We start from the raw sequence: 18751 nt of genomic DNA on the forward strand, positions 1-18751 counted from the left end.
AACCGCCATAAGGCCGGCTATGATGTACGGAACTGAATGTTGGGCAGTGAAAAAGAAAGAGGAACAACGAATGCATGTGGCGTAGATGAGAATGCTTAGATGGATGAGTGGAGTGACAAAGAAGGATAAAATTAGAAATGAGTATACTAAGGGAAGTCTATACGTGGCACCAATTAATGCCAAAATGAGAGAGCATAGGTTAAGATGGTTTGGTCATGTTCAACATTGAGACGTTAATCACCCAATACGAAGAATAGCTGAAGTTCAGATTCCTGGAAGGAGTAGGAGAGGAAGACCAAAGAAGACCTGGGGGGAGACGATAAGGCAGGATGTTGGCAGAGGGGATTAACATTGATATGACCCAAGATAGAATTGTGTGGAGAAATGCAATTAGGGAAGCCGATTCCGCATAGGGATAAGGCAAAGAGAATGATGGTGATGATATTATGGCCCTTGTATCAGATGCCAAGTCAATAATATATCACGAACAAATCTATAATAGGTGAATAACTGATTTCTGATATCCATGCATTAATTTTATTTTAATTCTGAGTAAGCTTGTTTCTGTACAAACTTAGTAGTTTTACATTATGTCAAGAAGTCCTGCGGCATAAAGTAACTTTCCTTCCAATAATTCTAGTATTTTTATTTTTGTAGTACATATTCTATACACCTACCTGATAGTGTTATGGTTATCTATGAATTTGATCCATAGTAGATTTTTATAAATATAAATTGATATGATTAAATTAGATCTTTAGTTTGCAAGATCTAAGACAAATCTAAGACAAGTTTTAGCAAAAACTTCTACTACAACTTGGAAATTGAACGAGGTAAAAAAATCGGTTGTTTTCCTGGTCTGAGTCTACTTTTAGTAGCATAGAAATATATCTGAATCAGGTTTTATTTAGAACCAGGTGATACCCAAATTTTGATTTTTTTTAAATTTAATTGACCACTTTATTTAATGTAGTTGGGTATACCAGTAAGAAACGAGCACCTATGTAACCTAAGTTTTGCTGAAGACAAATAGTAATCGCACAGTATGAAGATGACCTCATCTTTATGTAGAAAACTGGAACAGAATACGTAACAACGGAGAATACATAAATAAAACAGCCGAAAATAGACGAAGGCAAACAAATCAAAGGAACAGATAAATACACGTATTAAGGTTTCATAACATCAAACAAAGAAACAACTGAAGAAGATATAAAAAATAGACTAGGACAGATAAGAGACTGCATACGAACATTGAACTCGGTACTGTGGGGAAGGAACATCAGTATAAAAACAAAAAGAAGAATACACACACCCAAACTTACACGGAATCACCTGATATTTCTTATTATTTCGTGCGAATTTAAAAAAACGAACACACGAAGTCAAACAATATTTATTTTAAAGCAATTTAATAACAAATACATAACAATTAAATAAAGCAATACAGTATTTAACAAACAAATTGAAATTAGTTGTTTTAAGGTCAATAGCATAAAGATTTCAATACAAAACGAATAATGTTTAAATTGTTTTTATTTATTTTTTTGTTTTTTTTTTGGTAGTCAGTGTTATCACCTCTAATCCTTATGCAAGCTTTAGTTTGCGTGGGCACGCTTCTAATCCAATTATCAACATTTTGTTGTGGTAGGTTACTCCATCCTTCAAGAGCAGCTTGTACTAGCAGTGGGTTGTTTTGTGGATTATCCTGGCGAGCTCTAATTTTTATTTTATGCATAAATTTTTATTCATATGATAAATTCTGATAAATTCTGATAAATTATGATAATTTTTATTTTATGCATATGATAAATTCTCTATAGGGCTAAGCTCAGGTGAGTAAGCAGTCCACTCCAAACAAGGGATACTTTCTGCTTCAATGATGTCTCGTCACTTTAATTGTATGTGGAGGTCCATTATCATGGAAGAAAATTAAATTTTCTCCTGTCGCACCTCTCCAGAGCTTAACTATAGGTTATCAACATACTTGTGAGCAGTTAAAGTTGATTGGATGAAAATTAAAGGAGTTTTTTTACAGCTCACAATTCCTCTCCAGAACATTTCACTTCCTCTTGTATATTTGTGAACAGATCTGACATTTTTCGTTCTTGCTTGTCTTCCTCGACCTCTAAGTACACGATTTCGTGGGTCATCTTATTTTACACAAATCCTGACTTTTTCTGATAATAGCACATTTTGTAAATTCCCAATGTTCCAGTTTTGGCGGTGAAGACACCAATTTAGGCGATCGATCTTGTGCTGTCTGGATAACTCGGGAACCCATAACTATCTCCTGCTGTATACTTCTTGACACGAACTCTTCTTCTTATCGTTTCAACTGAAAGAGTTACACCTGTAGCTTCCAAAAGCTGCCTTTGGAGCTGCAGGTGAGAAATGGTTGGGTGTCTTCCAGCTGCATGGACAATTAAAGGATCGTGGCTAGCCTTTATTACTTTTTGGCGACTTTCCCTTGCTTTATTTTTGAGCTTCCCTAGTCCTGTTACCTAGCATAAGTTTTGGACAGAACGCCCTGTGTTACGTCTATCTCTCAGATATGTCCCTCTGAGAACATTACTTGCTCCACAAGACCAATAATCTTTCCCCGTTGTAAGTTATATAACCCCATATGACGCATATTTTCGTTTTTGGACGCAAAAGTTAATTTATTTATTTTCGTTCAATTTGCAACCCAAGCAAATAACCTTTATCGTAACAAGCTGTACTATCTGATTGTCTTATAGATTTGTTTATTTTCAATAAAAACCTTTATTCTTCGCAACAATAATAAGTTTTTTCAAAAGAAATAAATATTACTTTGAAATACATGGTGATTCCATATAAGTTTGGGTGTGTGTATATGTATGTATAACACCATGACAAGAAATATCCTGACTAATGGGTGTGAAAATTGGACAATAAATAAGAAATCCAAAAACAAAATAAGAGCAACAGAGATGGAATTCCTAAGAAGAAGTTGCAGAGTAGCAGGAAGATATAGAATAAATAACATACAGATTAGGAAAAAAAAATGGGAATGAACTCAGATATAATAGACTACTTAGAATAGAAGAGATTAACCTAGTACGAACGGACATGTCGAAAAAGCAGACAAAAAACGTTGGATAAACAGAAAAACAGAGTAGAGCCCGATAGGAAGAAGGAAGTGAGGCATACCCCGATGAGATACCCCGCTTTTAGAGATGAAGTGGGCGAAGCAATGAAAAAAATAAAACTACATGAAGCGGACTGGCAAAACAGAAAAAATAGAGAGATCGATTGAGTGAATGAATACAGTGAAAACTGTGGAAATTCTTAGTATGGTATATAGTATTTAACGTGGTTAATCTAATTTCATCTTTTTTATAAGCGAAGTCAAGTGTTTTCTCATCTTTAAAGTGATATCTAATTTGGCAATCCTTAACACCTAAACACACTTGATCCGGCAATAAAATTATATTTTCTTGACCAAAATCGGTATCATTTTAATATACTGTCGTCTAAATAAAATGAGGGTGACACCATTTTTAAAAATATAATCGCATTTTTCTTCCATATACAACAGAATACGCGTTTTCACTTTTCTTTTCTCTGTATTACTTTTGGTACTTCCTCTATCGTCACTACTGCTCATATAAATAATAATGTATAGTTTAAAAGGAACCATTTTGCTAATTGTCGTGGCGATAGCAATTAGTTAATATGAATCCAGTTATAATAACTTTATTATTTGTATTTGCTGCTACAGTCGCAAATCCTGTTATTTCTGTAGACAATAAAGAGGTAAGCTTTTATCGTTTTATCTAATAAGCGAGCTTTTAGTTTGTTATGTTTATTTAGAAGAAAGTTAAATTGCAACAAACTTGCAGTAAATATAAATATGAATTAAGTTAATGAGAGAAATAGTTAACGAAATTTAAATGTATATATTTTCCTTGCCGATAACGCGCTGGCGCGTCGCTACATGACTTTTAGCAACTACGCTCTCGCGCGTTCATAATATAGGTATACATGGCCTTTTTTATTACAAAAACAGTAAACAGCACTTGGTGAAAACCTACCCAGAATAGATCGGCAGTTAACAGGCTAAAATTTCCCTGTTCCTTTTTTTTCGAACTAAGGTTCTTCTCCTTAACTTAGGCTTCAAGTTAGGTATTAAACTTCAAGTCGGATCCATCCTCAGCCTTTTTATGTTGTCTTTTTATATGTTTTATTACGTGTACTTTATATTTTACAACCTGTCTTACCAATCTATCTCTTCTTTAAATATGTTCTCTCCATTTTAACGTGTGGGGTTGTATTCTATTATCTACAGAAAATATATTGAATTAGGAATGAATTTCATTTGTTATAAGTGTGTACAAAACATAGCAGGCTTTTGCAGTTATTTAGTTAGGCCCCTATATCTTTATTTCTGATTTGTCCTTTTCATACGCATTCTTTTGATTTCATTAAAAATATCTCATCTGACTCTTAAGCTTTCTTTTTTCGGAACGTGAAGTTTCATTACTATTGGTTAAAACCGTTGCCTGCCATTTGCTTTTAAAATATTTTTTTGTGTGTTTCCTCTATTTTGAAGTGTTTGAATTGTGCCAGCTTTATTCACAATTTTAATCATATATCCTAAAAAGTGTAATACTTATTTACAGACTTCTCATTTAGTGTTATTATATATTATATTATATATTATATTATATTTTGGTTTGTAGAGTATACTTTCCTTTAAAAGCTATAATATTTTCTAATGCACATTGTTTGAAAAGTTATGCATCACCTAAGATTATGTTCCGCTATTTTTTTTTACTATTTTAAATTTTTATTTGGTATTTACACAGTTTGTAAAAGGTTTACTCAAACTTTATTTTGAACTTACACCGGACGTTTTTCTTATGTTAAGTTTCAGACACCCTGTAGGGAGGACAAAGTACACGTGTGGGCACGGGCGCCCATATAAAAATTTTTAGGGGGGCAGACGTGAATATGTTGCACATTACATTTTGTATACTTTGGATAACCATATATAGTTTAAAGCACCCGAAAAGCTAGGGTGGTCACGCCCCCCTGCCCATGGTTATGGGCGCCCATGCGTGAGGGTATACACGGAAATCGTAACTTAAAAACAGAAAGGCACAACGTAAAGACTTCTGATCGACACCTATAAGAGTTATTTGTCGACCAGGTGAGCGGTATGCACAGCGCAACCTAAGAGAGACGAGATTGTTTAATGGAGGCTCTGTGATGTTTGGGGTGGAATTTCCTTGAGAGTAAGCACGGATTTGGTGTCTACGTAGAGGCTCTTTATATGAATAGCGAGAGGAACACATATATTTATTTGAACACATTGTTCATTTCGCACTATACAGGGTGTTTGGTAAAGAATGGGCCATAGCTTAACCTTAGATTCCTGAGGTTAAAATAGGTCGACTTAAACTAACTTACCTTAGTACAAAAGTTGATAATAACCGAAATACAGGGTGTCAAAGTTAAATTTTAATTTTATTTATTATTGAATATTTCCTGACAGGCATGGGACAACAACACGAAATTTGGTAAGTGTTGCTGGTATTGTACAGTTTACTAAATTATGTTAAACAAACGTTTCTGGCTACTACCAGAGGCTTACGACGGAGGAACGTGAATGGTTGACCCTTCCCAAATTCTACGCCACTGACGGAATTGCTATTTTAGTGCAATTTTTTGATTCTCCAATACTTTCTATGTAAAAATATACTCTTCATTTGTAACGATAAAGCCATTCGTTTTCGAGATATTTGAAGCTAAAAACGAAGGAGCATAACACATTAATCGAAATAAGTGTGCCTTTTCATTGTTAACTTCAAATATCTCGAAAACTAATGACTTTATCGTTACGAATGAAGAGTATATTATTTGCAAAGAAAGATTTGGAGAATCTAAAAATTATACTAAAATAACAGTTTCATCAGTGGCGTAGAATTTGGAAAGGATCAACCATGCACTTTCCTCTGTCGTACGCCTCTGGTATTAACCACAAACGATTATTTAACAAAATTTAGTAGGGTGTACAATACCTACACTTTCTGCTAAGTACCATAAGGATATGTGAAATAGTTTTATAGTACAGGGCGCACATAGTTCTTAAACTTTTAAATAAATAATAAATTATTAAAAAAAAAAGAATACTTAAGATTATTTGACATATCCGTGTGATACTTGGCAGAAATCGTAGGCACTGTACACCTTATACTAAATTATGTTAAATAATCGTTTCTGGCTAGTACCAGAGGTGTACGACAGAGGAAAGAGAATGGTTGATCCTTTCCAAATTCTACGCCACTGATGAAACTGTTATTTTAGCATAATTTTTAGATTCTCCAATACTTTCTATGAAAATAATCTACTCTTCATTCGTAACGATAAAGTCATTAGTTTTCGAGATATTTGAAGTTAAAAATGAAAAGGCACACTTATTTTGATTAATGTATTATGCTCCTTCGTTTTTAGCTTCAAATATCTCAAAAACTAATGGCTTTATCGTTACCAATGAAGAGAATGTTTTTTACATAGAAAGTATTGGAAAATCAAAAAATTGTACTAAAATAGCTATTTCGCCAGTGGCGTAGAATTTGGGAAGGGTCAACCATTCACGTTCCCCCGTCGTACGCCTCTGGTAGTAGCTAGAAACATTTGTTTAACATAATTTAGTAGACTGTACAATACCATCACCACTTACCAAATTTCGTGTTATTGTTCCATGACTGTCAGGAAATATTCAAAAATAAATAAAATAAAAGTTTAACTTTGACACCCTGTATTTCGGTTATTATCAACTTTTGTACTAAGGTAAGTTAGCTTAAATCGACCTATTTTAAGCTCAGGAAGGTAATGTTAAGCTATGGCCGATTCTTTACCAAACACCCTGTATATAAGAAATAATTTCGTCTTAGTGTGTGATAAGACATGCATGCCGTCAGTTAAAACACATATTAAAAAGTAAAACCGTCTTTTTTCTTTGTTGTTAAAAATATCAGAAAAATTCAAAAAATAAAATGTTTACAAAATATGACACTACAAGATAATTTGGATGGGTATCCAGGTTTGTACCTTTTTCTTCTTACAGGGTGTCTTAAACCTTTGTTTCAGTTAAAACACGTGTTAAACAATAAAATCATTTATTTTCTTTGTTCCTAAAGATATCATGGACAGTGAAAAATCAAAATATTCACAAAACGTAAGACTATAATACGATTTCAATGTATACTCACTCTTGTAAGTTGTACTTTCTACAGGGCGTCTCAAACTTAACAAAAGAAAAACATTTCTTGTCTTAAACTCGGTATAAATACAAAAAAGAAATTTGAGTAAACCTTTGTCCAACTTTGTGAATACCAAAGAAAAACCTAAAATAATAAAAAAATAGCGGAATCCACTAATCTGTTCGCGAACAAGTCAGCTGTAAAAATGAGCATAATTTTAGGTGATGCATAACTTTTGAATTTTGAAGTTATGTTTAACTAAGTTATTATTATAAGTTAATTTCTCTCCTTCATTGTCTTACAAAATAATCAAAACATGTGCTATTGATTTTATTTATTTAGTTTAATGTTGTACGGTATTTATAATAATATCTTTGTTGTTGTATAGATATTTCATACTGCAATTTATATGTCTAGAGCGACCTCTATTTTCCATAAAAGTTAAACTAGTTTCTGCATTAGTAAAATGGTTGAAGCATTTATTAGTTATTGGAACATTAGTTAATGCTCTTGGGAAAGGTATTAAGGAGGATATTCGGACCCATTTACGACAAAGGTACCAATCTTACAAGGAACCCTTTATATAGTCGGTTGGCTAAACTCAGATACAACTGGCTAGTGATTTTAGTAGATAATTTTTTAGTTTTTTGACAATTTTGCCAAAATTGTCAAAATTACTAACTATTTAGAAATTATTAACTATTTAGTAATTATTTTTTTTTGCAAATTTTACTAAATTCGCAAAATAACTTCCTAAAATTACTAGCCAGTGGCGTCTGAGTTTAGCGAACCGACTATAGGACATTATGCAGAATACAAATACTGCGCTGGGCATGTCATATTATAAGAATGGATAATGACAAATCACCTAGTAGGACGCTTAGCGGAAATCTAGTGGGACATCGGCTAGTAGGAACACCAAGGAAGAGGTAGATATGCGAAGTGAGAACTGACGCTAAAGAGATACTAAAGGTGGATAATTGGAGGAGAGCAGCCCGGGACAGAGATAGTAGTTGGAGACAGATGCTAGGAAAGGCCAGGAGCCGACTTGGTCTGTATAGCGCCGTAGGAGGAAGAATGTCCTTGGAAATACTGGTTTTGGGCATGCATATTTCCAAAGTTCATGAAGTTCAGGAACATCCCTAATCTGCTCTTCTTTGGTAGCACCCTCCACCCTCCTCCGCTGATTTCTGAGTCTTGGTATTTTAGATATAAGAGATAAAACTGAAAAAATTTAATTTTACTACATTTCATATATCTACCAAAATAAAAATATCAAAGTGTAAAAATATATTTAATGTAAATTTGTTTCAGAGTAATAACGAACTATTTCGAAATGATCCAAGTTTAAAGTCAGATGAAACATTTTTGCAAAATGTAAATTCTATAATCCGAAATGCTAAGTCTTTAGAACAACCATTGGATCAAGCTGAAACAGAAGAATCAAGAAGTATAAGCTCACAATTTGAAGGTAAATGAATTTTAACCATAACTAAAAGAAAAGAAAAGATGGTTCAGATTTGATTACAGTACAGAGCCTCTACTATGTGCTTATACGTATTTCGGAATAACCGTTTCCTCATTGGAGCACCTGGGTAGAGGCACTGAACTGAAATCAAATCCTTTCATCCTTTCTGGGTAATTATCAAAATAATTACCAAAGGTGCTACTAGCACCATCTATGAATCAAAAGTCTAATAAGTCAGGAAGCAAAATTCGAAATTATTTATCCTCTGAGCTTTTTAAGTTCGAAAAATAAAGCATAACAAAGTGGCGAAATACTCGACAAGGGAAATCTAAAATGCATTTCACGTCTTGTCATTCACCGTGATAACAATTTTAGCGAACTATTTCCTTTAATATCCACCAAAGGTGAATAAAGTATAAACTAAAAGAAAAGAAAAGATGGTTCAGATTTAATTACAGTACAGAGCCTCTACTATGTGCTTATACGTATTTTGGAATAACCGTTTCCTCATCGGAGCACGTGGGTAGAGGCACTGAACTGAAATCAAATCCTTTCATCCTTTATGGGTAATTATCAGTAGTAATTGCACAAGAGCTCTAAAATTATCGAATTTTTCCCGACACCAAACCAAATTAATAATTACCAAAGATGCTTAATTATTTTGATTATTTCATTCATAGGAGATTATGACCAATACAAAGCTACAGAAATAAAAATTAAACTGATAATTTTTGATATTTTCCCGTCGTCAAGTATATTAAGTCAGATGCCCTTCGTTGCTACGAAAAAATACATTCGATGATATTAATGACAATTAATGTTTTAAAAATTATAAAAGTGATGACTTTCAACCGTCAAATATTTATAACAACTGTGTGTTTAATTGTACTAATTTGTAATAATATAAATAAATTAAATGTAGTAATGAAACACAGACTTACTCACAATCATTTAATTATACTTTGACGACCGGTTTCGATCTCTACATTATACAGATCATCTTCAGGTCGGCGTTACAAGTAGTTAAATGATGCCGTTACAAGGGATGTGTTGCCACTTAGTTGTTATCATATTACTTCGTCCAACTTATGCCAATTGGTTTGCTGGGAGAGTTATACGGTAAACAGACATGTTACGCAGGTCAAAACAAAGTAAGATTTTTTTGAATTTGGAATGGATCCTGAAGGAAGATGCGTGCTGTGAAACAGGTGATGACTTGTTAGAATGGAGAAAGACAATGCTCAAGTGGTTGTGTATTGAATGTAGCCAAGTATGAAAACTTTATTGTAGACACTTGTACAAATGTGATGGTCTTAGCTCGTAGATGTTTTACGATACGGGCAGAGGTCAAAGCATAGGAAATGACAAATAGGAAATTATTTTAATAATTAAATTGAATTATGTCTTGTTCCCGGTCAAATGACTAAGGGATGTCATAAATTTAATAAACTAGTAGGTGCCAGACACTTTGAAATCTATGAACTGCATAGAAATAATACGAAAGAAAGCTAATTAAATGAAAAAGTAGTAAAAATTCTCAAAAAGATTGGTTAAGAAACTGTAAAAGTAAATTATAAAAAGATCAGAAAAGCAAGGGTTATTTTGTTTGAGCTATTGTTTAAAGGAATATGTTCAAAGAAAAGTTACTGGTAGGGTGTGGTGTAGGCACTTACTTGAGAATGGTTTTTTAAAATAAATAAATAAATTAACACATAACACATAGGATTTAAAAAACACAAAAACATAACAATAATTCATAAAAAATTGGAGGTAGCACTACATTTCCCCAATTCACTGAATAACTTATTTTTTATTCTTAAATTGAAGTTTGGCTTTTGTGTTAATAAGAATGAATATTGACTGTCAATATTCCTTTTTAATAACACAAAAGCCAAACTTCAATTTAAGAATAAAAAATAAGTTATTCAGTGAATTGGGGAAATGTAGTGCTACCTCCAATTTTTTATCAATTATTGTTATGTCTTTGTGTTTTTTAAATCCTATGTGTTATGTGTTAATTTATTTATTTATTTTAAAAAACCATTCTCAAGTAAGTGCCTACACCACACCCTACCAATAACTTTTCTTTGAACATATTCCTTTAAACAATAGCTCAAACAAAATAACCCTTGCTTTTCTGATCTTTTTATAATTTACTTTTACAGTTTCTTAACCAATCTTTTTGATAATTTTTACTACTTTTTCATTTAATTAGCTTTCTTTCTTATTATTTCTATGCAGTTCATAGATTTCAAAGTGTCTGGCACCTACTAGTTTATTAAATTTATGACATCCCTTAGTCATTTGACCGGGAACAAGACATAATTCAATTTAATTATTAAAATAATTTCCTATTTGTCATTTCCTATGCTTTGTCTGCCCGTATCGTAAAACATCTACGAGCTAAGACCATCACATTTGTACAAGTGTCTACAATAAAGTTTTGATACTTGGCTACAATTAATACACAACCACTTGAGCATTGTCTTTCTCCATTCTAACAAGTCATCACCTGTTTCACAGCACGCATCTTCCTTCAGGATCCATTCCAAATTCAAAAAAATCTTACTTTGTTTTGACCTGCGTAACATGTCTGTTTACCGTATAACTCTCCCAGCAAACCAATTGGCATAAGTTGGACGAAGTAATATGATAACAACTAAGTGGCAACGCATCCCTTGTAACGGCATCATTTAACTACTTGTAACGCCGACCTGAAGATGATCTGTATAATGTAGAGATCGAAACCGGTCGTCAAAGTATAATTAAGTGATTGTGAGTAAGTCTGTGTTTCATTACTACATTTAATATGGACTCACATATGCAACCCATTCAATATATAAATAAATTACAATCAAATTTTGGTTTTGGACAGTTTTATTCATGAAATAATCGCAACAAATTGCACTCGATCTCTAAAATTAATGTAGAATTTTTGCCCTCGTGACACTTTGACATAATTTCATTAAAACTGTCAAAGTGTCATTCGGGAAAAATTCAATAATTTTAGAGGTTTTGTGCAATTACTACTGATAATTATTCTGATTGATTATTTATTGCTCAATTATTTTGATAATTCATGCGGAGAAGATGAAAGGATTTGATTTCAGTTCAGTGCCTCTACCCAGGTGCTCCGATGGGGACACGGTTATTCCGAAATACGTATAAGCACATAGTAGAGGCTCTGTACTGTAATCAAATCCGAACCATCTTTTCTTTTTTTTTTAATTTATACTATATTCACCTTTGGTGGATACTAAAGGAAATAGTTTGCTAAAATTATTATCACGGTGAATGACACAACGTGAAATGCAATTTAGATTTCCCTTATCGAGTATTTCGCCACTCTGTTATTCTTTATTTTTTCAACTTAAAAAGCTCAGAGGTTATACAGGGTGTCCCGAAAAGAATGGTCATAAATTATACCACACATTCTGGGGTCAAAAATAGTTCGATTTAACCTAACTTACCTTAGTACAAATGTGCTCATAAAAAAAGTTATAGCCCTTTGAAGTGACAAAATGAAAATCGATTTTTTTCAATATATCGAAAACTATTAGATATTTTTTATTGAAAATGGACATGTATCACTCTTATTGCAGGAACATCTTGAAACAAAATTTTAGTGAAATTTGTCCACCTAATAAAAAATTTATGGGGATTTTGTTCCCTTAAACCCCCCCAAACTTTTTTGTACGTTCCAATTAATTGATTATTGTGGTACCATTAGTTAAACACGACGTTTTTAAAACTTTTTTGCCTCTTAGTATTTTTTCGATAAGTCAGTTTTTATTGAGATGCGGCTTATTTTTCAATATATTTACGTAAAAATTGTATGGGGGGTTTGTTCCTTTAAACCCCCCAAATGATTGTGTACGTTCCAATTAAAGTATTATTGTGGTACCATTAGTTAAACACAGTATTTTTAAAACTTTTGCCTCTTAGTCTTTTGTTCATAAGTCACCTTTTATCGAGATGTAGCATCTTTTTCAAAACATACCTAAAAATGTAAATTATAAATAAATTTTCAGATTATTAACAGGTCTCTATAATCGTACTTAACCATATACAAATATGTGGTGGATTCGACAAATATTCAAAATATCTCGATAAACACTGGCTTATCGAAAAAGTACTAGGAGGCAAAAAAGTTTTAGAAATAATGTGTTTAACTAATGGTGCCACAATAATAATTTAATTGGAACGTACACAAAAGTTTGGGGGGGTTTAACGGAACAAAACCCCCATAAAATTTTTATGGGGTGCACAAATTTTACTTAAATTTTTTTTTAAGATGCTGCTGCCATATAAATGCCACATGTCCATTTTCAATAAAAAATCTTTGAGAGTTTTCGATATATGAAAAAAAATCGATTTTCATTTTGTAACTTCAAAGGGCTGTAACTTTTTTTGTGTGCACTATTGTATATAGGTAAGTGAGGTTCAATCAACCTATTTTTGGCCCCAGAATCTGTGGTATAATTTATGACCAATCTTTTCGGGACACCCTGTATAATTTCGAATTTTATATTACGTGACTTATTAGATTTTAATCATAACATTTTTTTTCTAAGCAGCTAATCTTGTATTAGGGATTAATATAGTAAGTACTAGACCTGTGCCATGTAGTTGATTGCATACTGCATTATATGATTAATTATTTGAATACGTATCTTATCTTCAAAACGTGAGGACGTTTAAATCCAGGAACATGAATGATGAATACCTTGGTTTAAAATATTTCAAGAAATTCAATATCGAAATTAATTAGATATATCTTGGTATCTTATCCAAAATATTTTACTGCATCTGTAGTCGTTTTTTATTATCAATTTGGTCTAAGCTAGACACGATAATAACTGACACATGGTCATAAGATCTTTGTACCATACTCTGTTTTTTTCCATTAAACTCTAATAACTTCGTTTGACCTACGAAGGTCAACAGTTTCCACATTGGTAGTTTTAGGATATCTTCTGGTTCAATCCTCAGTTGACCAGTTACTTCTTGCCTTATCTTATATCACTTGATGACGTGGGATGTGTATATCAATCTCTTCTTCTATTTCGCCTTTTCAGCACCATGGTCCATTCGCCTTTTCCATTTTGTATAGCTGGTCTTAAAAGACAATGTCTAGTCACAGAAGACAAATAATATATACAGAAACATAAGCAAAAAAGACACCTTGGTTTTCAGAAGAGATGAAAGTAAAATACAATGAAAACAAAGAATGCTGATTTTTTATATTAATCTGAAAGGATACAGGATGTTTATGATCATTATAAGTATATTCGTAACGAGACCGATGCATTTGTGAGAAAGAAGAAAAATAACAATCGGGTAAGATTTTCAAAAGAAATGGAACATGATTTTTATGGATTACAGAAAAGGATGTGGAAGTTCATAAAAAAACAGAGATGCAGAAGTTACTATATTAGATTATACAGTTAGCACATCATCAAAAAAATTGGACAATATATCTCATACAAATAAACTGATCAACGTAAGTTGGACATACTCTTGATTGCCTTAACAGCATGCAATATGCAGAAACAAATAATACTTGTTAAAACAAAAACAAATAAAAAAGATCGAAACAAAACTGCCAATATACAAGTCTTTAATCAGATCTGCCACAAAATATACCGCAGAAACAAGACCTAATACAAGCACGACAAGATATTTGGAGACAAATGAAATGAGAATCATATAAATAAGAAGAATAAACGGACAAACCATACTAGAAAGAGTCAATAACTAATGCGATTAGAAACCTATGCAAAATAAATAACATTAATCGATGGGCGAAAGGAAGAAAAGAGTATCTATACCATATCAGTAAAATCGCAGCAAACAGTGTAATTAAAATAGTGCAAGGTTTTCCACGGAAATGATGGAATGATAATATTTCACTAGGGTAGGAGGTGACGTAGTAGAAAACTTATGTAAAAGTAAGAATGCCCATATAAAATAATAAATTAATCATCAGTGAATGTAGCATTATTAAGTCTTATATTTTGTTTGAATGTCTCAAAGGCTAAAATTTTGTTTAAATTGATATATCAGTAACAAACATAACATTGTAATACTTTGATAAAATAATGATAAACTACTAAGGCAAGCCGCACACCAAAGAAACATGAAACGAAAAACATGAAACATGAAACGTGAAACATGTTTCATGAAAATAAAACACTGCTAAACAAATCTCAAAGTCCGCCTACCAATGAAAAGAGTGTGATTCATGCTCATGACACATTTTTATTTTCGGAGAGTTTCATAAATGGCCTGACGTATATTTGTTTAGCAGTGTTTTATTTCCATAAAACGTAATTTACGTTTCATATTTCTTTGATGTGCGGCCTGCCTAAGAGAAAAAGTAAATTACAGCATTTTTAACGATAGTGTTTGCAAACAAAAATTTCCATACTTTAATTTAATTACATAAAATCAATTTTGTTCTTTAAGGTCGCAAGAAGAAGATCAAGAAAATTAAGAAGACCATCAAGAAGGCCTTTCTTCCAATTCTAATCTTCATCCTGGTTAAAGCCATTATCTTGATACCTTTAGCTTTAGCAATTTTAGGATTCAAAGCGTGGAACGCTTTGCAATTGTCCTTCGTGTCATTCGTAACAGGTCTAGGACTAGCGATATGGAAGTTTTGCACAAAAGTGAGCCACGATGATCACGTGCCAGTGGTCCATAGTGGCTGGGAGTATGACAGAGCCGATAATGCTCATCTGTTAGCATACAGTGGATACGTTCCTCAGTAATTTGTAATTGAAATTAGTTATTTATTTATTTATTAAATACTTAAGTTTAACTACTTTTTGTTTTATTTTTATTAACACTTTAACACTCACGTATACCCAAGTCAAAACATTAATTTAGATCGAGTAGATAGTGATCCTGAAAACACTTGGATCTATCTCATAGATAAAATAATGGAGACTGCAAAAGACTGTATGACACCTGTTTCCACAAACCGTAAGCCATGGATAACTGATGACAATTAGACTGTGATTTAACGAAGAAAAGAATGTTTAACTAAGAATAGATATGGAACAAACTATGACTATAGAGCTTTATCGATTCAAAGAAGAAGGTAAGCAGGAAATACAAAGCGGGCTTTTTATTCCAAGTATACAAAGAAATAGAATAGAATAAAATGATTGTCGGAGTGAACCGAGAGATTTATTTCAAAATGTCAAACTCCTTGCCATAGACTTTAAAACTTCTGCAGTAACTAGGGGGAATAGGCGTTACATAATCAGCCATTTTATCTATGTCACTATTTGGAATTCGGGAAAATGGCTATTTGATTGATATACCTCGATTTATATTCCACCACATAAAAAAGGAGGAACTACCAGAGCTGAAGACCACCGTACATTTTCACTAATAACATATGCCAGTAAAACCTTGTTGCATATCATCAAAAAGAGATTAAAAGCTTACCTACAATATTAAATATCGCAAAAAAGTGGTATTTGTAAAGGGGGAAGGTACACGTTAGAAATACTGAACCTAAGATAACTCATTGAAAAGTCCAGAAAATTTCAATTACCTGTAATTGACTGGAGTGAATTGGCGAGAGAATTGACAACACCCCAACAATAGTAGGGGAGCAAAGTATGCTAAATGTGCAGTCACTCGAGCGTTATGGGGACCTATTGGGTTGTGAAGAGTAGGTCCTAAAACCAAAAAAAGTTAAGTAAAGTTTTCCATTTTAGTGGGTGCTTGCCATTTTTTAATTTAATTTTTCATTTCCAACAATCTTTTTCTCCGGTTATATCGCCATCTATCCATAATTCGCAAAAAATATTTTGAATAAAAGTTACGTATTTTTACGTAAGAAATCCAAATCTCTAATAAAAAATTGGGGCTCCTATTTAATATTTTAAAGTAACCCCCCACCCCACCTTCATGGGGGTCGCGTTTGGTGCCATTCGATAGATTTTTCAAAAATATTAAATAAGTGTATTTTACAGTTTTTCGATCTGATGTTCATTTCGCGAAATATCGCTGAATTAGTAATTAAAATTTTAAATTTACCCCCATCCCTCTCCGTGGGGAGTCGTTTTTGGTATCATTCGAAAGATTTTTAAAAAATATTGAGCACATATTTTTTAGTTTTTTGATCTGTCATTCATTTCGCGAAATATTCGTGTCTTTTGTCGTGAATCTTTGGGACTCACCCATTTCCTTACGCCCGGCTTAAATCGTCAAATTTTTGAAATATTTACTCTTTTGCACGTACTTCACTTACCTTATCTTAATCAGACAATTTCAAGGTTTTTTAACGATAGATTTTTTTTTCGGGTCCCCCTTAACGAACTCCTCTGTGTTAAGAGCCAATATATGGTAGAGGTACATCTGTAGGGTACCAGGTTTCTCCTTATATGATAATCTGACGCGCTCCAGTAACTGCAAAAATCCCCGCTTGCGCTCCCCTACCACAATGTGGACTTGTCCCTGAAACAAGCACACAAGCACAAATTTTACACACGAGACATATTATAAAATTCTTTCTTATTAGGGGTTCGAGCGAAAACCCGATAACTAACAAAGAATAATTTATTTCAAGTTTAATTTATAGAAACGTATTTACAAAAAAATAAAACGTGATATTTATCGGGTTTTACCTCGTTGAATGAGTATACCATTTGACATTATTGGTTTTTATTTTGAATTTTTTAATTATAAAATAAAAGTTAATTGTATATTATTCCAACAAAAATAAATTAATCTGCATCCTTTTTAGAAAATCAAAAGGTAAAATGTGTCTTCTTCCGATTCTTCTCACATCAATACGTCTGGAATTCGATCTACGATATAATTACCGGTTTTTAAATTTGTTATTCAAGCATGCACCTCTTCTGGAAAATATTTCCTTGGCACATCTTTATCAAATCCGTTTTCTTTACTTCACTTATTGGAAAGGTACTTTTATATAACTTTGATAAATTGCCCGGAGGTGGCAAGTCTGTGGTTGCTTTTGGGATGTAATTTGTTTTAGTCTTTTAGGGCGTAGAGTAGGAGTTTTTTTTAATTCAAACCAATATCTTCTGATATGTTATTAACTGGTTACCGTTTTCCGCTATTGTCTTCTTTAGAATATCATCCAGTAGAATCACTGTTAGCTACAGCATTTATTATATCATCTGAGCATATATACACAGCGTTTTTTAAAATACTTTTGACACACTGGAATTCATTCATGGTAAGCTAGTGGAAAGAAACATTTCTTAATAAATGTACGTTCCTTTCTTTGGAAAGTTTTAGGGACAAGTCTAGTCCTAATTATTTTGAAGTTATATTGTACAAAATAATAAATTTTCTAGACTAGACTACTACTACTAGACTCCAGTAATTTCTACAGAGTTTCAATAGTCCTCAGACAACTTTTCAGTACACTTAAATTTAAATTTACTACAATTGATTTGCTGTGGTACCTTATTGGAAGCTCTGAGTTTGTTTTTCATTATAAATATGGCCCCATTCTAACCGCTTTTTTTCTTTTCGTAATATCCAATTGTCAATTTACACCATCCTTTACTGGGTTTTCGCAGGAAAAAAGTGTGCTGAAATTTAATAAAATATCATAGTCTAAAATCCTTTATCGGATTTTCGCATGAATATATTTTGTCAAAATGAAAAATTTTGTGATCTTCATCTCCGAGAAAATTAATTATCAGATTTTAACTTATAAATATTTCTAATAAAATTAGTAACTTTACACAGGAAAAAGAAGATAAATGATTCTACCGGATTCTCATATTATAAAATATGTTTACAACAAAGTATTTTTATCAGTAAAGTTATATATCGGGTTGGTGTTATTTAAAAATTAGAGTTAACGGTGTTAACCACGTTTGGTTTTGATTAGTTATTGTGCTTAATAATGTTAATATCTAATAACATTTACCAGTGGTAGGAGCCGTGTTTTTACTACAGCAGAAATAAAAATACCGGATTTCATAATTTTGGTATTTATCGGGTTTTCGCTCGAACTCCTCGTTATATATTATTATTATAGAATTCGACGAAC

General features: G+C 32.5%; 1 protein-coding gene across 1 annotated transcript; it reads left to right on the forward strand.

Moving 5' to 3' along the window:
- The first annotated feature begins 3674 nt into the window (after positions 1-3674).
- Positions 3675-15523, forward strand: LOC114324581 (uncharacterized). Its single transcript, XM_028272446.2, has 3 exons — positions 3675-3780; positions 8547-8703; positions 15169-15523. Exons 1-3 carry the CDS (start codon positions 3700-3702, stop codon positions 15471-15473), a joined length of 543 nt encoding a protein of 180 aa, XP_028128247.2. The 5' UTR covers positions 3675-3699; the 3' UTR covers positions 15474-15523.
- The last annotated feature ends 3228 nt before the right edge of the window (positions 15524-18751 follow it).

Source organism: Diabrotica virgifera, chromosome 6 (genome assembly GCF_917563875.1).
Source record: "Diabrotica virgifera virgifera chromosome 6, PGI_DIABVI_V3a".
Classification (NCBI taxonomy): domain Eukaryota; kingdom Metazoa; phylum Arthropoda; class Insecta; order Coleoptera; family Chrysomelidae; genus Diabrotica; species Diabrotica virgifera.